The sequence below is a fragment of the Mastacembelus armatus genome, chromosome 23 (genome assembly GCF_900324485.2).
Source record: "Mastacembelus armatus chromosome 23, fMasArm1.2, whole genome shotgun sequence".
Classification (NCBI taxonomy): domain Eukaryota; kingdom Metazoa; phylum Chordata; class Actinopteri; order Synbranchiformes; family Mastacembelidae; genus Mastacembelus; species Mastacembelus armatus.
Window position 1 is genome coordinate 12,756,646 of NC_046655.1, and position 20,595 is coordinate 12,777,240.

Consider the following 20,595-nt stretch of genomic DNA (forward strand, 5'->3'; position numbering starts at 1 on the left):
GATAACTGCATGGCCTCTCCATTCTAGAAAATAAGTCCCTCAATAATAACCTGTGAAGTCTTTGGGTTTGAGCTCCTGCTTTCACACACAAACACATCTTTGCTGCCTTTAATGAGTTTACTTACCGTTGAGCCAGCAGCTGAAGCCTGGGATCCTGCCGCTGATGTTTGAAGATGAGTGGTTCAGTGGGTGTAGGCTTGGCTCTTGGTACAGGTGAAGGTGGGCACAGATGCTAAAGAGAAGAATGGAGGGCCACCTATCCAGGATCCAACACACTGTCATGTTTTCTATCTCGAAATGGGTTCAAACAGAAAATATTACTAACACCCACAACACAACGCAGCTCTGGCCCACTCCAGTCTAATTATTGCATGCGGAGCTGCCAGGCCTGATGCTTTAGGGAGCAGAGCATCTGTCACTGATGGTGTAAGCTGCCAAGCCAACCCCCCCCCCCCAAAAAAAAACCCATCAGAGCCCCGAGCAGGACGAGACAAAAGCCTTAACACACGACAGGGAAATACAACAGACCTGGCAGCTTGACTCAACGCTGAGGGTACAGTGTCTGAAGACCTCATCAGGGAAATGAGCAGTGTCTGCTGTGTGCAAGTTAACGCTGTCACACCTTTCTGACTGTTATGGTCCAGGTTTAAAGAAGGGCTGAGGCACAGGGCTGGTTTCTACAAGGCCATGATGCTCACCTGACACTAAAAGGAAAAGAAGGAAATGATTTTTGTTATATTCCACTATATGTCAGATATAGATATAATAATAATCTGTTTTTAGTAAGTGTCATCATGTTTCTCTTATCTGGTCTGGTTGTTATTTGTTGCAACTGCCTGATTTCTCCAAGTTCTTCTCTTATATTTGATCATTTCAAGATGACACTGAACATGATGGGCTTTATTTGAGAGTAATGACATGCACTTCTTAATGAATGTCATCAGTGTCTAATGTGGCTGCTGTTTGTGCAGATGGAGGAGAAGAACAGGCAGCTACAGGAGAGGTTAGAGCTTGCGGAGCAGAAGCTCCAGCAGACCATGAGGAAGGCTGAGACGCTGCCGGAGGTAGAGGCCGAACTAGCCCAGAGGATAGCGGCCCTCACCAAGGTAGGAAGAGAAAATCAGCTGCACGTTAACACACATACTATTAACACATTCCAACAGATGCCCTCGTTTCTAGATTTTTCTGTACCTATGTGTAAGTGTGCACGTGGTGTCGTGTCATGACGTTTCAACATGTCCCTCTCCTCTTCCTCGGCCACATAGTCTGACTCCAGCTCCTCTTCCTCTCCTGATGATTATCACTTTGTTATGGAAGCTAAACTCCAAGACATGAACTCCATTCTTAGGAAGGTAGTCCCACAGGGCATCACAGCTACTGCCAACTCCTGTAGAGAGCAGATTTCATTCATATACCTTACTAGTGTTTTGTGGCGAGCGTGTTTATTGGGGTTCTGCTCTGGCTGTTCTACCACCATGGGACAGCTGCATGGCACTTCTGGCTGGAGCTCATACTTGGCAGTGCTGGAGCAGCTCTCTTAGTCTTTCATTCTGTCCTTTGGTGGCCTTGTTCTTCATCTTTCTTCTTGTCACTCTTTGTTTCAACCAGCTGTCCCTCAAGTTTTGCTTAAAAACAATAGATATCCATCTTTGAGTTTGGGGTAGAGGCTTTGGCTTGTGTTGTCGCCACTGCTTTTCTTTGTTGCCCTTTGAAGCTGTCAGACTCGCAGTTCATCTGGGCCTCTTTTGTCCTGTCTCTGCTGTGATCCACCTGTAGGCGGAAGAGCGCCACGGTAGCATCGAGGAGCGAATGCGGCACTTGGAATGCCAGCTGGAGGAGAAGAACCAGGAGCTGCTCCGGGTGAGTCACAGTGGAGGTGCTGTGCCAGACAGCCACTCCTGAGGAGCATGGCAGCCTGACCGGTGGCTCCTTGTCTGATCGGTTGTTCACTTCACTGAGAGAAGGGTTTGTAAAACGCTCACAAATGATGCAGTAATGTATTTGTTTTAGATCACATGAGCTAGTTCACGTCACCTCAAACGCTAACAGCCAGTTTGAGAGAGAATAGATCTGAAACTACACAGATGTTTTTTTTGTGAATTGGATTCAGGCTCATTTTCTTAAGAAACAACATGATCTGTGATACACTTCACTCATAGACAGGTTTTATAAGAGCAGGACACAAAGCTGATCTGAATGTTACATGTTATTATTTGTTGGAGTTATTTACTTTGCTTTGTTATTCTGAATGAACCTTAGAACTATGTATGTGAGCTGTGTGATTTCATCATGTCAGAAAGTTATTAAACAATGAAAAAGCCCAGACTAGACAGTTGTGATGCTCCAGCTGTAGGGTAAGACATTTATTGGACTTAATTAAAGGGGGTGGAGCTTTATTTTGAAAGTTGGTGAATACATGAATAAAGCTCATTAATTGTGTACTTTATCCCTCCAGGCTCGACAGAGAGAAAAGATGAACGAGGAGCACAACAAGCGCCTGTCGGACACGGTGGACAGACTCCTCACAGAGTCCAACGAGCGTCTTCAGCTTCACCTGAAGGAGAGAATGGCAGCGCTGGAAGAGAAGGTTAAAGATGGCTGCCGTGTCAAACATATGAAAACTTATGAGCATTACTTCTGTTCAGTGAATGTCAGGAGGAGAGGGATTGTCTCACCTCTCCTTTTTTTTTTCCTCTTTACAGAACATGTTAATCCAGGACTCAGAGGGTTACAGAAAACAGTACGAGGACTCTCTCCAAGAAAAAGTAGGTTCCAGAGATGATGATGATGATGATGATGATTTCCTCTTTTCTTTTAAAGCTACAGTTTACAAATGGTTTCCTTAATAAAGTACATTTTAATTGAGAAATAGGTTGTTGGCATAAGTTAAATTTTTTTATAAACTGCTGCTGTTAAATATTCATAAACTTCCCACATGTGGGAGAATGAGATGAATGTCATAATCAGTGCAAACACAGTTTATATTCAGCAGTATGAAGAGAGTCTGCTCCACTTGCTCTGAGCTGTGGCACAACTGTACGATGATGTGTGTAAAGTCACAGACAGGTCCTGTATTGGCTTCTTGTCCAATTGTTTCTTCTAGTCACAACTGGCAGAGGAGATCGAGAAACTGAGATCAGAGCTCGACCAGTTCAGGCTGAGGGCAGGCTCCCTCACCGAACCCACCCTGTCAAGGTAGGTTGGTGTGTGTGTGTGTGTGTGTGTGTGTGTGTGTGTGTGTGAGTGTGAGGGTTTGACCTACACTACAGGCTTCTTTAGGCCAGTAATAATTTTACAGTGACTGACTTTAGACCAGTGCAGATGAAAAATCCCCCCTGATCAGCCCCATGTGTAGAAATCCAATACATTAACCACATTTAACTGTTAATTTAATAAACAAGCTGTGCAGAAGAAAATGTTTTATGACAAATTTTACAAATTGTAAAGAAAAACAATTCTCTTTGCCAAAAGTTTTACAGGTCCCTGACAAATCCATAGTCCCTGAAGCATCTCCATTACCTGTGGCTGATACTGATAGGTGGATATTCAGTAGAGCTTTAACAAAAGGCCATATACAGCAGGAGTACAGATATATCCTCTGCAGCAGCATTCCTGTTATCTTATCTGTCACTGATGATATTTTTGGCTCTGCACTGTTGTTAGAAACGCTGGTATAACTGAACTCTCTGGATCTATTCTTGGATGGTTTCTGGATTCCTTTTCATGCTGCTAATATTACGGCGCTGATGCGCCTTAATCTCCTCCACGAACAAAGAGTTTGCAGCCATAGAGGCGTGCAATGTGAGCGCACTTTACACCGAATGACTGGGACCATTAGATACATTTGAGAAACCCAAACCCAGTATTTGACTGGTCTGCATACAATAACTGTGAAATAACCAGTTCAGGATTTGTGTTACAGAGGTTTTAAATCGTCTCGGATATGTCGTACTTCTGTATATCAGACCAGAATTATTGATAAAAGTTGTTTCTCAGGTCTCATCTGGACACATCGGCCGAGCTTCGGTTCTCGTTGGGATCTTTGGCTGAAACCCAGTCGGACCACTACCGCTCAGCCAAAGTCATCCGCCGGCCGAGGAGGGGTCGAATGGGTCTGCGTGAAACCAAGGTGAGACACAGACAGTAGAAATCTGTCTGTGACACGCTGTTTAGTGCTAAATGTCTTCAATAAGTAACCTGATGTACGATTACTAAAGTCAGACCTTCTTATTTTACTGTCTAGAGAAACACAGAGGTTTAACACATTAAGAAGAGAATGATATTAGGAGACCATAGACGGGCTTCAGTTATTCTTATAGCTCTTTTTGTGCTTTTAAAAGTGCTAGACAGTTTGTTTATGGGCCAAGAGCCCAGTCTGACTTCTTCCAGGACAAAACTGTGGTTATCAAGGAGCTGCAGGGTCTGACAGTTTTGTTTTGAGTCCATTTCTCGTTTTATGCTTTACAACAAATAGGATTCCAGGAGTAAACAGTATCTTTAGGAGAAAACAAACTCACTGTGTCACCATGTTTACCTTTCCCAACAAAAACAGCCTGTCATGCACAATAACGTGTCTTCATCATGGGTTTTGGAGTCTTTATTTAGATTTGGCAGATTTTTAGAAGATGCTCAGAGGCTGAGAGTCCTCCCACAGTACACTACAGACAAAAACAAATGATCTGAAACATATTAGCTTGGACGTTGTATTAAGTCTGCCCTGTCTTTATGTGCAGGCTAAATCACTGGGGGAGCATGAATGGCGCACACAGCAGCTGGGGGTTCTGGGAGGCCACCACTTCGAGAGCGACACAGAAATGTCCGACATCGATGACGACGACAGGGAAACACTGTTCAGCTCCATGGACCTGCTCTCGCCCAGCGGTCACTCTGATGCACAGACTCTGGCCATGATGCTGCAGGAGCAGCTGGACGCAATCAACAAGGAGATTCGGTACCTGACACATGACAGTATCAATTTAATATGAGGTTCACAGACATATTGATTTGCTTCCTTTACTTATTGTGTTCATAATAATCCATTTTACTACACGTTGTTTCTATGATTATGTCCTGGAAAGTCCTGTAGGTTTCCTCTTTGCGTTTAACGTTTCTGCCTTTAGGGTGATGTTATTTTATTGAATCGTGCCTTGTCTGTTTTCAATGGAAAACTCTGGCTCCGCTGCTTTTACGAATCTCATTCGGGTAACAGTTTTGGTTGTCTCATATTCATCAGAAGCAGGAACGGCCTTATCCCACCACTGAACCTTGTTAGTATTTTTTTCCAAATGTGCTAAAACATGTTTAAATACAGGCTTATTCTAAAGTATCACTTGCTTCTTCAGCATGTCAGTAAATCTCTCTTCCTGTCATTGAACCAGACACTATTCTTGCAGGCGCTCAGTGTGTGGGGAAATGTGATCTGCCTCTTGCTTCTTAATGCTGTAATTACCTCGTGCTGATAACTATTCATAACCCCAGGCACAACTTCTCTTCTTTATTTCAAGGGTTCTTAATGTGCTTTTTGGTCTTTGCTAATTTACATCCACATCAATAGACACAGTGCCACATTTCTTTCAGGAAGAGTTCATTCAGGTCTGAAGGCAGATAGTGATCATGAATCCGAGGAGTTGAGCTCTCAGCTAATTACAAAGTTGGACCACGGGTATGGTTGAAAGTAATAACCTGACTTTTCACCTTTTAATCTTCACACTTTGGCCTTGAATTACTTTCTGTTGTAGGTTTTAGCAGATTCAGTTCTTTAAATCTTCAGAAATCCACCTCCAAATCCTCCCAGAGATGAAGCTAAACTTTGAGATAATGCACAGCCCTTAACACCAGATATGTTTACTGAAGTCTGTTTTTATTTAAGCCGGAAATGATCAGAGTGTGTAGCTGCTGTTTAAAAGCTGCACGACCCGTCTCCTCCTGTGTCCTCTTCCCAGGCTGATACAGGAAGAGAAGGAGTCGACGGAGCTGCGGGCCGAGGAGATTGAGAACCGAGTGGCCAGCGTCAGCCTTGAGGGGCTAAACTTGGCCCGAATGCACCACCACGGTGCCTCCATCACCGCCTCAGCCACCGCCTCCTCCCTGGCCTCCTCCTCCCCACCCAGCGGGCACTCCACTCCCAAACTTGATCCGCGGAGCCCAGCCCGTGACATGGAGCGCATGGGGGTCATGACGCTGGTAAGATACTGCAGGTGACGCTAAATAGATGACCCTGTCCCAACAGCAGTGCTCCCAAATAAATCAGGTTTGGGAGGACAGGCTGTTGTCATGGCAGCCTGTATTAACACAATTAATGCAGGAATAAGACCCAGAAAACAAAATGCTGCACAAAAACTGTGACTTTTATATTCACAATTGTTTAGATTTCTAATTATTTTTGTATTTTTTATACTTTATCACTAGAAGACTGTATCAGAAAGATGTTGACCTGAGGATGGGCCCATTATAGGGAACACTGCAGTGCTAAAAATATTCATTTATGCCCCCACACTCTGCCACAGAGGGATTTGTTCACCAGTCCATCTTTGTTCCTGTGTTCAAATCTGTGAAATGATCATATGATCATCATCTAACTGTCTGATATTTACAGCCAATAGTCTTATTTATTACCAGCATGCAAGTGTTAATGTTTCTGCCTGTGACACGTGGATGTTAATGATTCTTGTTTTTTCCCTCCATCCAACAGCCCAGTGATCTGAGGAAACACAGGAGAAAGGTACACGCAGCCTGGCCTGTATCAGCACACGTGCAGTATGAAGTGATTGAACCATGTCTGATAACATGGCTGCTATAATCTCTCCTGGATAAATGCTGATCGACTAGTGTCCAAGGGTCACTTCTAATGTCCCCCATTCCTTTGCCCTTGTCCCTCAGATAGCAGCGGTGGAAGAGGATGGCCGCGAGGACAAGGCCACCATCAAGTGTGAGACATCCCCCCCTCCGACGCCACGCACCGTCCGAATGACACACACACTGCCAGCCTCCTCACACAACGACGCACGAGGGTAGGTGACAGCTCTTCAAACACCTCTCACTGAGAAACGTTGGGGTATTTATCTTTATTCTGCATGTTTGACCCATGATTGTCCCTTTACCAGGGGATCTCTGCAGCTGCTCATCTATCTCTTGTTCTCTTCTTTCCTATAAAATGTTCGTTATGCTACATGTTTTATTTCTCACTTAGTCTCCACTTTAGTTGCAGTTATGCCATGAATAAATTCTCAGCACTCTGGAGACAATCTGGGTAAACTTAATGCACAGGTTTTAACTTAGATGATGTTAGAGAAGATAAAAGCTTGAAAGCAGGAAGTAGCTGCCAGTATATCACACAGAATATAAATGCTGATTATTGGTAGTAAATTTTAAACTTTTGAGAAATGATCTTTTAAACTTGTAATGGTTTTCCTGGTGTGGTCTGGGTATGATGCGTCCTCAGGATCGTGGCCTCTCTGGAGGCTGAGGCCAGCACCCTGAGTAGCGTAGCCAGCAGCCAGGACTCCCTCCATAAACAGCCAAAGAAAAAGGGCATCAAATCCTCCATCGGACGGTTGTTTGGCAAGAAGGAGAAAGGCCGACTGGCTCACCTGGCCCACAGACAGGTCATGGTGGATCCACAGGGTGAGTGCAGCTCGGGGAGGGTTCAGAAACCCTGTATCCTTGGGACACTAAAAGTCTAGTGCTGTTCAGTATCGTACCGTAACTGCAACCGACCTGATTAATATCATAATATTCAGATATTAATCGGAGGAAAATGTTATTCACTGATCATGTTTCCATTTCTCTGTTCAGCAACCATGATGGACTCAGACATTGCAGGCCAGGACATGGGTGTGAGCAAGCTGGGAACTCAGGCTGAGAAGGACCGCAGGTTGAAAAAGAAGTAAGCTTCCATCAAACAAACACCAGACTAGTCCCCAAAACTTTCACCTCGACATCCAAAGAGCTTCTTAATAGGGACTTTTCCTAGTGTGTGTTAAATGTATCTGCTAACACACATATTCAGAAGAAATTCTGTGCATTACACCTGAATCTGACCTTTGACACAGGCAGTTTCGTGTGTGTGTGTGTGTGTGTGTGCCACAGCTGTAGTGTGCTGTGTGTACAGCCATAACCCAGACTGAGAACAGCAGCCATCAGCAGCACTGTATTCACACACACAGAACCAGAACCAGATTATTGAAAAACCAACTCATCTTATAAAACACCCATAGCTGAGCCTCCACACACCAGCCATAGATTAGACTCACACTCAGTCGGCTGTGGCTCCAGGAAAAGGGGATACGAACACTATTCTTGCAGTGTGTGTGCGTGCGTGTGTGTGTGTGCGTGTGTGTGTGTGTGTGCGTGCATTTGCCATGCCCCAGTGCCAAATGATGAATGTCATTTGCTCGAAGTGCACATTGAGTTGTCATGATGAATAACTTTGCCTCCCATGTAGTTGGTCAATAGAGAGTATTGTTTGTTGTATGTTGACAAATGTGTTGTTTTTCTTCCACTGCACTGACTTCTTCATAGCAGTGTCCGGGATTACGGCCACACCACCACCACCTTGCATCTTGGTGCCTCCTCCACTCTGCATGCCACCTAGCTGCCTGCACTCTTTCCATTTCAGCATCTTGATCGATCAATACTGCTGTGGTCTCATTGGTGTGTGTTTGTGTGTGTGTGTTTTGTTATTTATTATTGTCATTTTCCTCAAGAGGTAACAACAGGTATCTGAATGTAACTGGGCATTTGAATGAACGGCCATGGAGGGGGGGTCTTGCTGTGTTTCAGTGCATTTCTCATTTCCTCTGCTGCACGAGATGTGGTCAGGACTGCATTGTAGAAGACTGGCCTACAGATGCTTCTGTAACCCAATGTCCTCCATTGTGAGATGTGTGTGTGTGTGTGTGTGTGTGTGTGTGTGTGGGCACGTCTTTTTGTTTAGAGCCGTATCGTTAATTGCCTTATTAACTCATTAACATTTGTGTACTTTTGTCTCCCCGTCACTCTCTCTCTCTCTCTCTCTCTCCCTTCTTTCCTCTCTGGCTCTCTCCTTTCTTCCCCTTCCTCTCCCTCTCATCATCCTCTGACTCTAACAAAGCGGGTAAGTTGTGAGGATGTATAACTGACCTCCTGGATATGACCATTGTCTCAACCATATTGCCCTTTCTACCATTTCTCCTGTCCGTTCGCCATCTGTCCTCTCCTGAAAGAGCAGTGCCAAAGCTGACGTCTCTTATCTATTTATCTCTCTATCCTTCATGGCTGTTAACAGCACCATTGCTTCCTTTCTTTTTTTCATTTACCATCTGAAGACGTTTCTTCCCCCCCTTTTTACAGTTCAGTGGCAGCTGCATCCGTGGCTGGACAGAGAATGTGCCGCTGCTAAAACTGGGGCCCAATTTTTACACCCGGAATGTCTTCCTCTCCTTTTTCGTGTCTCTTTCTATTTGTGTGAAATAACCAGCTGCAATATCTGGTTATGGGGTTGTGTGATGTTCTTTTTGTTTGTATGATTCGTCATAACTGTTTCCTTACTTCCCTCTCCCCAGCTATGTTCAGTGGATGTATTTCTCCATGCATTAGACCTGACCTGAACATAAAACATGAGCTATCTCCCCCATGTGCTGATAGATCAGACGGTGAATGTACCTATGAACACATTTCCTCTGTCACCTATGTATGCTGTGTTTAAGTGCCCTTTCACTGTACTGAGGCCTTCAACGCTCTCATGTTTAGAACTAAGCCCACTCTTTCCATTTGTCGAACTCTTTGACAACATACTCAGGGAATGGGTTGTTGATTCAGAGCTTTTTGTTATGGTATGTGTTCACTAAATAGAATAGGAACTGTATTGTTGTTTTGTGTGTGGGTGTGAGTCGGTGTGTTCCTCTGTCCCTGTTTGTCAGGCGTTTTTAGGCTGTGTATCACTTGTGTGTCTCGCCGAGCGTGGGAGGATTCAGCGCGATACAAATAGCTCCGTGCATGACAGGCCGAGAGCATCTCTGTGCTGCTCCTTGTCGATAAGGGGCAATTTACATCGTGATGAGTAGGTCGGCACCGGCCCTCGGAGCTGCTCTCAAAGCGAGGCAGGGCAAAATCACAGGTTACACTTCAACACCTGCTAAACAAAGACATGGAGCCAAGCCCAGAAAATGTGAAGAAAGTTACTTTAAAAAAAAAAAAAAAAAAAAAAAATCCTGCTGCAAGACTTAAAAACTGCATCCACAAATCAGTGCAAAAAAAATCTCTCTCAGCAGAACACACTGAATTGGGATGAGGCTCTCGATTGTGCTTAGATTAGCAGAGTCCAGCTTCACTGAGCAGGCACTGAGGCAGTGTCTTCCTGCTGTATTTGCACTACAGTACCTGCACCCAGGATGCACACCTGCTGGAGGAACACACAGTTTTCAGTCTGCAGTACAATAGAGTTAGTCTGTGTAAACACAAGGATTAACTGTGTTAAACATCAAATGACTCAGACTGACTATTGAGTTATTTGTATTTTATAGTAATTATGGTGTTTTATTTATGCTAAAGGTCTAAACTTCCACCAGATGTTGATGAAATACATGAAGTAGTTGAGCTGCTCAGTGTGAAATACTGTAGGCGTACGACAGGAAAGGTTATCAGGATCAGGGACAGTCAGTGAATGTCTTCATGTTCAGTAAGACACAGCCTGTGTGTGTGTGTGTGTGTGTGTCTCTGAGTGTGCCTGTCTGCTCGGCTCAGCAGCTCAGAGATGAATAAAAACGTTGGCTTTTTTCAACACTCTTGGTGTACAGGCTGGACTGGGAGATAAAATGTGTAGAAGTACTCACATGTACTACACAGACACACACAGGGAGAGCTGTGCTCCTGCAGGGATTTGTGAAAGGTTGTGCACGAGTGACGTGTGTAAGAGAGAGTGGTGTTGTATTTGCATGAGTAAATGTGTGTTTGCTATGATGTACGAGTTCATATGTTCATGCATGGTCTCCTCTGCCCCGCCCTCAGACACGAGCTACTGGAGGAGGCCAGGAGAAAGGGTTTACCTTTCGCCCAGTGGGATGGCCCCACGGTTGTAGCCTGGCTCGAGGTAAACAACCACACTCACATTCAGATGCTTCTACAGGTGGAGTATTAGTTTCAATGTGTTGATTCTTAATGACATTATTTAAAAATTCAGTGTGTCACTTCTGTTCTTAAGATTTCCTGGTGTGCACAGGAGATTTTTGTCCTTAAATAACATCATTTTTATATTCCTGCATAAAACGAAATTAAATCAGCCTTATTACCTACAGTGTTAATCATTACTGGCTGTCATCTGTCCTCTAAAAGAGATTAATGAAACTTCTGCCTGACATTTCTTCCTGATCATAAAGTTCTTTGGTTATTATATTTCATACTGCTGCTTTAGCTTAGGTGCATTATGAGTAACTGTTCAAGCTTTTACCCTAATTCTGACATATAGACTATAGTATTAATTATCAGTAACCAAAATGCTCTGTGATGAGTCACTGCAGTGAGTCAGTGTGTGTGTGTGTGTGTGTGTGTGTATTTTTGGAGTAACTTAACCCACTGAAATACACAGCAGAAATACAGAAACACGACTGCCCCCTCATGTTTAGTGAAGGACGTGCAGCCCATTCCTGACCCCACCAGCCGCACATGTTCCTGTTGGAGTCAAATGGGATGTATTTTGTGCCAATGATACATATTTTCAGAGTTTATCTATCTATATTTAAACTTATTTATTTTCTGACAGCTGTGTTCTTGGCAGTGTTAGACTATCGGGGGACAAATTCTCTGAAACTGAATAAAGTGTTTATTCATATTTGTGTGGAATAAAATCAAATGGTTCCATGATACAGTAAAAATAGAATTAATAAAAAGCTAATTAAGGTAGAAGAGATGAAAACCCAGATTTCCAAAGTGAATGACTTTTCAATGACTGCACTTCTAGTTTCAGTTCTATGTTCCATTAACTTTCCTCCTGTGTGTGTGTGTGTGTGTCAGCTGTGGTTGGGAATGCCGGCTTGGTACGTAGCGGCGTGCCGGGCCAACGTGAAGAGTGGAGCCATCATGTCGGCCCTGTCCGACACAGAGATCCAGAGGGAGATCGGCATCAGTAACCCTCTGCACCGGCTCAAACTCCGCCTCGCCATCCAGGAAATGGTCTCCCTCACCAGCCCCTCTGCCCCACCCACCACCAGAACCGTGAGTAACGGACAAAACGGGGGAAGCAGGCTGGAGTTTTATTTGTACAGACCTTTATCACAAGAACAAGAGAAACTTAGATGTGGGGATGAAAAAAGAAAAAAAGCTGCTATTAGTATTTCAGAAAGATTGATGAGGCGAACATGTCTACACCCCATTAATCCAAACCTGTTTCACTTTATTCCAATGTTAGTCCACCAGAGAAGCTGCTAATGTTAAACCAAAATAATCACATCATGTCTGCCTCCAGGGCAGCTCTGAGATTGTTTGTTGACTGAATGTCCTCCCTGCTTACATGCACAACTCCTCCGCACATGGGTGACGTGTGTAGGCGGGTGACAACGAGCAAACGATGAGCAAACAGCTAGCAGCACATTTTTCTGTTATACATTCAAACTCCTTGTTTTAGTGATAATTACATTAAGTTTACCGCCGCACTAAGTAACAGCCTGATGTGCAAAACAGTCCAGTTACTGTTATCGCTCCCTGTTGTCATGGTAATTACACACGGTCTCTAAGGACTCTGTTCCTTAGTGACGACCGAGCTTCATACTGAAGGTTCACATGCACAGACGGTGCAGGCTGTGATACAGATACAGAAGTTGTGCACGTTTATATAAACAAACCCAGCCGAGAATGTTTATTCAGGTTTTTGGACTGTGCACAGTTCTCTGTATGCATGCAGTAGTCTTAACTCATGAGTTGTTGTGCTGTTTCTGTTCTCTGCCAGTTCTCTTCTTACCCTCCCCCTTTACCTCACCCTCTCTTTTACCACTTCCACACCTCATGAAATTTTCATTACAGACCATGTGACTCCACACATCCGATAGCAAACTCCCCCGACTGTGACGGGCATCCTGCCTGTTGTCACACTCAAAACCCCCACGCACTTAACAGAGGGGGTTAATTGACCTTGTAAATGCAGTTGGATATTTAAGTCGAGCAGAAAATTGAGAGGAGGAGGAGGAGGAGGAGGAGGAAGAACGAGTCATTTTACCTCTACTGTTAAAACTAAATGTTCAGTGGGGAAGTGGTCCGCTGCTGAATCCTGTGGCTTTAACGCATTACGCTGACCACTGCCATTATGTTTGTGGCTGTGTTTTTACCCAGGTCAGAGTAGTTTGACCTGCTGCTACAGTGACACATCACACACAGAAAAAAAGGCTAGAAGAGACTGATTCACCCACATTACAGAAGAACACATTGTCTCAGTGACCTCTGCTGTTTTCTATTCATGCAGATAAATCATGAGATTCCTTCAGTAACAACCTGTTACCTATTAAAGCTATTAACAGCAATGCTCTATAGATTACCCAGAGTGCATTACTGCTGATTTTCTGTGCCCTGCAAAGATATTCATGTAAATTGTACTGGAGTGGCAGCAGGAATCTTAGTTAACAGATAGATTAAATATCTTCTGGATTATCATGCAAAACCAGAATGTTCTGAAAAACACTGGAGACAAGTGTCCCTTCTGTAATTTGAGTGGACTGATCCTTTACTGGTAGCTACACAACTAAACTGAGAGGGATGGTGAAGTGGGGTTTATGTGGCTGTTGGTGTTATTACTAATTTCCTGTCTTTCTCAAGCATGGCTCATGTCATTTATTTCTCCATGTGCTGTCTGATGCTTCTCCTCTATTAATGCCCTTTGACCCCCCCCGGTGGGTTTGGGGCCAGTTCATCATCTGACTGTGATGCTATAACACTATTGGCTTACAGTGGTGCTGCTCTTCTTCTTTAACACTGCTTGCCCTCCTACCGGACCTCTACTACCAACTCTGCTGCTGCTCCTTCTCTTGGGGCCTGCCCCGTGCAGCCGTCAGGCAATGTGTGGGTGACCCATGAGGAGATGGAGACCCTGGCAGCCCCTTCCAAAACGGTCAGTCCCCTTGTGTCCTTTACCCTCACCTTTCTCTTTCTCTGCCATGTGTTTATGACTGGACTGAATGAATCAAGACGTCACAGGAGCATGTTGGTTGGTTGGTGAAAAGTATTTGCATCCAGAAATATAAATTGAATTCTTGAGATCAGATGTGTAGTGAGGTGTGAAGTTCTACATCATTAAAACTGCTACAAGCTATAGGGAAGTGAGTTTTTCATCATGTATGGAGTAAATAGTAATTATCATTATTAGCACCTTCACGCCAGTCGTAGAAAATCTCTGGAGTAGTGTTAAAATACACATAAGGGCTGTCACCCACCTCTGAGGCCTTGTACGGCAGCTGCATCTTAGAGAAATCAAAATACATTTCAGGCACAGCAGCGGACTGAGCTGCAGTCCCTCCTGACTGGTTTCAGGAACTACAAAGCTAAAAGCTTACACCATTTTCCGGGACAGAACTGCTACACCATTAGTGTCCGGACACCATTAGCTTCCAAACCAAATGCAAACTGTCAGACCAGGCCACATTGAGAGCCAGATTTCCCCTGGAGACCAATTCACATGCCATTTAGATTTGAGCTTTCTTTCCTTTTAACTTGCCCAACAAACCTCTTACCGTGTCTTTGAAGCTGCTTCTGGTTAGTCCAAGGTTCATCAAAATATAGGGAGACTTTTTTTTTTTTTCTTTTGTCTTTAATTATAGTAGCACAAAACTCAACTTTAGGTAAGACTAAATCATGTGCTGCCTAAACTGTGGTTTATATGGATCCTGAATTCATCATGCACTATTTTGTGTTTTGGATGCAGCGGCTGAGTATGCCATAGAACAGTAACATGATGTTTTCTCACTTAAATATATTGTTCTTGTGTTTCAAACAGAAGTCAGAGTCTGAAGAGGGGAGCTGGGCACAGGTAACACAACATGTTTGTTTTTTTAACTCTTAAGATCTTTTCAGTACAAACAAACTGAGCTGTATTTGCTTTTGTGAGACCCAGACTCAGACTGAGATCTTCTCTCAGACTCTAGCGTACGGTGACATGAACCATGAGTGGATAGGGAACGAATGGCTGCCCAGTCTAGGACTACCTCAGTACCGCAGCTACTTCATGGAGTGCCTGGTGGACGCCCGCATGCTGGACCACCTCACTAAAAAGGATCTGAGGGTACACCTCAAAATGGTGGACAGTTTTCACAGGTACTGGACTCACCTCAACCCACTTTATAGTCACTGTCAGACAGAGAAGCAATAATGGATTAATAGACACCAGTAGAATTTATTCTATAAAATATTTATTTTAAGTGTCACTAATTAGTTTTATTAAGACTTTGAGTTATAGATGTTTTAGACAGTTAACAAATACATTTTCTTCCAATATCAGAACAAGTTTACAGTATGGGATCATGTGTCTGAAGAAGCTCAACTATGACAGGAAGGAACTGGAGAGACGCAGAGAACAAAGCCAGCATGAAATGAGAGGTAAGCATATCCAACATGAAAACAAAGCAACACCATAACAAACCAGCGTCAGATTAAAATGGGATTTTTGTGCGTCTCCAGATGTTCTGGTGTGGAGCAACGAGCGGGTCATACGCTGGGTGCAGAGCATAGGCCTGAGGGAATACGCCAACATCTTACTGGAGAGCGGCGTGCACGGAGCTCTGGTCGCCCTGGACGACAACTTTGACTACAGCAGCCTGGCGCTGCTCCTCCAGATCCCCAACCAAAACACTCAGGTACTGCGGCCACACCAACACTGGCCATTATCAGAGTCCTGTGCGGTTTATGTACCTTCAGCTCTGTCACTGTAAGTCTCAAAATGAGGATTCCTCTGCACAGGTTTTTCATGCCAGATATGGAAAAGCCTCATTGTAAAGTAGATTTTTTTTTTTTTGATGGCAAATTTAAAGGTGCACAAAGATCATTTGTCAACAGTTTAGGTGCAAAAACAGAGACATGCTGGTATGAGCCTTCAAAGCTGGTGGTTTCTAAATCAGAACATGCAGATTTGCCAACTGTCACTCTGGCAGGTTGCACAGATTTTTTTGATTTTTTTTTTTTTTCCACTGCTTAATCTCATCTATACTTGGGTAAAATGGATATGCAGTGCAAACAACGTAATGTGTCAGCTGCCTCTGTTACCATGCTGCTAGAAATAGCTGGCCTTGTGAAAATCGAGTGTTGGATGTGTTTCTTTCCTCAGGCACGTCAGATTCTGGAGCGAGAGTACAATAATCTGCTGGCACTGGGCACCGACAGGAGACTGGACGAGGTGAGCAGCAATTATCACCCACAGATCCAACCTCACACCACTGAGGTGAAATGTCAAACTTGTTACACACTTCAGGGTGTTTGCAACAATTACGTTTATCAACCTTATTAATATGCAAAATAAATGAGCTCCTAATGTCAAATGAAAGGCAAAAGATGATAAAGATGTTCTGGCAGTTTCCGTCTCGTCTGTGAATTGGGCCAGTTAAACGAAGCACTGTCTGAGACTGTTAATGATTACGATTCATCTATTGATCACAGCTTTCACATCTTTGCTACATGTCCAGTCAGGAGGATGACAGGTGCCACATACCCAGAAACACATATGGTGATAAAAATTCTGTTGTACTTATTGACGTTTTGTTTGTGCGTCAGTGTGATGATAAAGACTTCAGAGGTCCGTCGTGGAGGAGGCAGTTCCCGCCCAGAGACGTCCACGGTATCAGTATGATGCCTGGATCGGCAGAGAGGCTCCCTGCTGGTTTCCGTCTCACCGCCACATCTGGTCACTCGCGGAGGCTGCCCCCTGAGGGTGAGCGGCTGCCTCTCCACTGTTTTTCACAGATCAGACCCCCACTGGCAGATTCATTTTTGTTTGTTTGTTTTTTTCCTCCATTGAAAACAATATTTAAAGGCTTGGTGCTGGTAGTACAACAGTTGTGTTAAAGCTGGATGTTTTCGGCCCTGTGGCTTTCAAACGCAGCAACAGAGCTGAGCACAGGAGTTGCTGCTCCTTGCAGTTTTATGACCATGTCTCTTGTTCTCCCTGGCGGCTGCTCTGCAGTCCTCTATGAGGCGCTGGATGACAGTCCTGACGACATGTATTTGGATTGGTTTCAAGGTCAGCTATGCCTCACTGAAGGTTCTGGGCCTGTTGGCCCTGTGTGTATTATTATTACTATTCTGCATTTGTTCCCTCCTCTTCACTGGTCTCTGCCAACCACTGTCCTGCAGTACCTCTCCTTTTCTTTGTGCTCGCCCTCACCTTTCTTCTCTCTCGCTCTTTTTACTACTCTTTATCTCTCTTCACATCCAACTCCAAGGGTGTCGTTTTGCAGAGTTGCAAAATAGTTGTCTAGTGACCCTGGTGGTAACTGCTGGGGGGTCAAGTTATGGATTAGGACCCATGCTTGCTGGTGTAACCCTTGAAGTTACAGAAATTAAGCAGCAAAGCAGCAGGCGATAGAGTGGTGCTATGTAAGTTAGCCTGAATCAGGAGGTTTACATAGGTAATGTCTGTTTCAACAACTCATCCATCTGCTGTTAAAGCAGGACACTGGCTCAGCACAAGACTATTTCAGCTTATTACAACTTGGTTCTAATTCTTGTAGGTCTGGCACTGATTCGATCTGGTTCTGATAACAGAGGGCTGAAGCTTTGGCTAACCAGAGCTTTGTCTGACTGCTCTTGACTGTATTTTGGCCCTTCTAGCAATGTCACAGTTAACCTGGTTGAATTCAAAATTATTACCACCAACAGCCCTGATGGCCAGAACTACAAAATAAGACCCAAGTTGACAGAGCAACCAGCTGAAGGTCTGACTGAACTGTTAACTTTATTTACTAAATTAAAAAGGTCATGAGTAACGTGAAGTCTGAACAAATGACAACTGAGCAAACTGCATGTCTAAATTAATGTCATGGACAGGCACTGCTGATGAAGTGACTTAATGGCATTATGGTTGTCTACTGTTGTTTTCTAGGCTCAGGGACGAAACTGCAAAATTCATGAACCAAGTAACAATAATCTGAATTATCCTTTGAGGAGATGCAACTGTCTTTACAAATTACACCACTAGTAGAGGGATGATTAGAAATCTATTGGCCAGTGTTCTTCTCTAACAGGATGTCCCTGTGACGCTGGAAATGCGTTCCTGTCCACCTGTCCAGTCTCTGTGCTCCCTGGTCTGGTGTCCACTCAAAACTAAAACTTCCTTGAGTGTGTTGTGCTTCTGAGGCTGATACTACAAGCAATCTCTGTTGTGTTCAAGTGTTTTGTTTGTGATCTTACTCATACCATTGAGGACGTCTAATCTTGTGATATTTGTTTGGGGTGGTAACCAAGTGGAGGAGTGTTTCCTTCTCACTCTGGGTCCATCTGATGTGGTAACGGTCTCAATATTCAGACTTAAAGACCTTTGTCTCTCGCTGTCTCCCCTTATAGTCGGACCGTCTGCGGTGCAGCGGCTGGACAGCTCCACGGTGAGAACCTACTCCTGCTGAGAGGTGGAAGAGAGGGACCTTAAACTGTACGCTGTATGTAACACAACACAGACTCTCGCTCTGTCAGAGACACAGCTTTCTTCAGAAGCACTTACAAGAGATACTGGATGAAAGAGAACAGGGACAGTGGTTTCCCAAAATAAATGTGTTGGTCTTAGCACTGGGCAGGTTGTGCCAGGTAGCTTTGATAAGGTGATCAGAGATAGCAGGCTAGCAGTGAGTCAGTTAAGTATGAAAATTAGTCTCTTTTCTTTCTGACTGTATTCTTTTTACTGCCAGGCTCAGTCAGTGTACATATTCCTAAAGATTTGCATTGATTTGATTCATCCTGCCTGTGCTGTCTCTGTGCATCTATACTGTAGTTGGATTCACTTGCAAGTTGGCAACCAATGAGACGTGAAGCTCAGGCGCAGGTTCAGTTTGCATGAGGTTGATCTTTATAACCATCATCGTGTTTCCTGAGAATGTGATCATCCCATGAAACACCCTGCAGGCAGTTTCTAATGCTTTCATCAGCTTATTTTAGAGCTACTCCCACACAGCCGAAGGAAAACACAGTGCAAAGTTCAGTGAAAGTAAAAAGGTTGAATTTTAGTACAGTACATATGCGCAGAAGAGAGATAAAAACATTCTTCCTGTTCTTTGCTCAGTTTTTCAGGTACATCTGAGTAAAACCAAGTCAGCCCTGCAGGAAGTCCTCCTGCACGAAGGTGCTCGTTTTCAGTTTTTGTTCTAAACGTCTCAGGTGGTGTTGAGTCAACGGTCGTTTTAATGATGGTGGTTTGTGCTGCTCATTGTATTGTGTAATAGCGATGGGTGTTCATGGTTGAGGCTGGGCCAAATAGACTGCTTTCTGTGAAATGCAGTAGTTTTTGTTTTTTTCACAGCAGCACAAACCAGTCATCAAAATAACAGTATAGTTGAATCGAGTGTCTAAAATAGTTTGAACACAAACTGAACATTATCACCTTCATGGAGGAGGATTTACTGCAGGACTGTTGAATTAGTCAAGTGTACCTGATAAACTGACAACTGAGTACATTTTTTCAACATTATCATTTATTCTTCTGTTAATTTGCAGTATTTGTGTTTCCAGAGCACAGGTTAGCAGAGTTGTCGTTGCCATAGATCAATACAAAGTACGGTGCAGAAGTTTAAACATGTCTGTGTTGGTTCTCAATTATCCAGGTCATGGTGCAGCTGAAGTTCTACAAGTGGACCACTGGACTTGCTTGGGGTTCTTCACCTCTTATGGAAGAAGCTTCTTCAGTTCTGACTGGTGGAGAGTCCCAGGTCTGTAACTTCTGTGCTGTTGTTGAGGGCAATTGAACAGTTTGACATAGATGGTGTCTCTCTCCTCTGTCTTCTCTGTCCTAAATGTGCACATTACTGTCTTCAGAGGACTGTCCCTGCTCCTTCAGGTGCAGGTGGCTGCTGAGGAGTTGGCTCTGTTGTGTCGTGTCATGTGTTTGTGAAGCAGTTGTTTTGTTCCTCACTGCAGTGACCTGCACATACCACACTGCTCTGCTTCTGTCTGGGTGTTTAGTCCTCAGGGTGGAGCAGCTTCTGCCTCAGACTGTTGCTGGGTTTGAAATGCACGGGGAGGTGGTGGATGTTGAACATCTTCCTGAGTTTTGCACATTCTCCTCCAACGTGTGGAATGACAGTGTTGTGTTGTTCTTTTGTTCTGTTTCAGCAGGGGTCTTACTGGACCTTCCTGTGGCTTTGACAGATCTCCAGTTGGGGTAACCACAGGTTTTAAGTGCTTCCATGATGTGATCTTTCTCCCTTCCCTGCTGCAAGACCACACAATATCCGACCAAAGATATATATGTGTGTGTGTGTGTGTGTCACATGTATGTATGTATATACACACACATCTATAAGTCTATCTATCAAACACAATGTGGGATTTGACAGACAAACAGGGGGGAACACAACATTGAGGTCACATGGACAGACGTACACACTGATGATGATACAAGCCTGAACATCAACGAGCACACACACACAGATAGGCTTATAGATC

General features: G+C 44.1%; 2 protein-coding genes across 19 annotated transcripts in view; one reads left to right on the forward strand and one right to left on the reverse strand.

Moving 5' to 3' along the window:
• Positions 1–20,595, forward strand: part of ppfia2 (PTPRF interacting protein alpha 2) — a 105,278-nt gene that overhangs the window by 82,148 nt on the left and 2,535 nt on the right. For 3 of the 14 annotated variants that reach the window (XM_033325031.1, XM_033325034.1, XM_033325036.1), the window contains 23 exons: positions 972–1,106; positions 1,266–1,352; positions 1,777–1,860; positions 2,456–2,587; positions 2,703–2,765; positions 3,104–3,195; positions 3,997–4,129; positions 4,734–4,951; positions 5,943–6,183; positions 6,692–6,721; positions 6,880–7,010; positions 7,442–7,623; positions 7,795–7,885; positions 10,987–11,068; positions 11,989–12,189; positions 14,009–14,071; positions 14,954–14,986; positions 15,095–15,270; positions 15,455–15,552; positions 15,634–15,809; positions 16,277–16,345; positions 16,720–16,876; positions 17,129–17,443. In XM_033325031.1, coding sequence (XP_033180922.1) covers positions 972–1,106; positions 1,266–1,352; positions 1,777–1,860; positions 2,456–2,587; positions 2,703–2,765; positions 3,104–3,195; positions 3,997–4,129; positions 4,734–4,951; positions 5,943–6,183; positions 6,692–6,721; positions 6,880–7,010; positions 7,442–7,623; positions 7,795–7,885; positions 10,987–11,068; positions 11,989–12,189; positions 14,009–14,071; positions 14,954–14,986; positions 15,095–15,270; positions 15,455–15,552; positions 15,634–15,809; positions 16,277–16,345; positions 16,720–16,876; positions 17,129–17,415 — 2,961 coding nt within the window. In that variant the 3' untranslated portion in view covers positions 17,416–17,443. Of the gene's footprint in view, positions 1–971; positions 1,107–1,265; positions 1,353–1,776; positions 1,861–2,455; positions 2,588–2,702; positions 2,766–3,103; positions 3,196–3,996; positions 4,130–4,733; positions 4,952–5,942; positions 6,184–6,691; positions 6,722–6,879; positions 7,011–7,441; positions 7,624–7,794; positions 7,886–10,986; positions 11,069–11,988; positions 12,190–13,911; positions 14,072–14,953; positions 14,987–15,094; positions 15,271–15,454; positions 15,553–15,633; positions 15,810–16,276; positions 16,346–16,719; positions 16,877–17,128; positions 17,444–18,507; positions 18,600–20,595 lie in introns of those variants that run through there. The other 11 variants (XR_004463024.1, XM_026326416.1, XM_033325038.1 and 8 more) reach the window with 8 other exon arrangements.
• Positions 4,875–20,595, reverse strand: part of acss3 (acyl-CoA synthetase short chain family member 3) — a 48,097-nt gene continuing 32,376 nt past the window's right edge. For 4 of the 5 annotated variants that reach the window (XM_026326423.2, XM_026326425.2, XM_026326422.2 and 1 more), the window contains one exon: positions 15,353–18,562. The gene's annotated coding sequence lies outside the window, so the exon portion shown is untranslated. Of the gene's footprint in view, positions 4,956–15,352; positions 18,563–20,595 lie in introns of those variants that run through there. The other variant, XM_026326424.2, reaches the window with a different exon arrangement.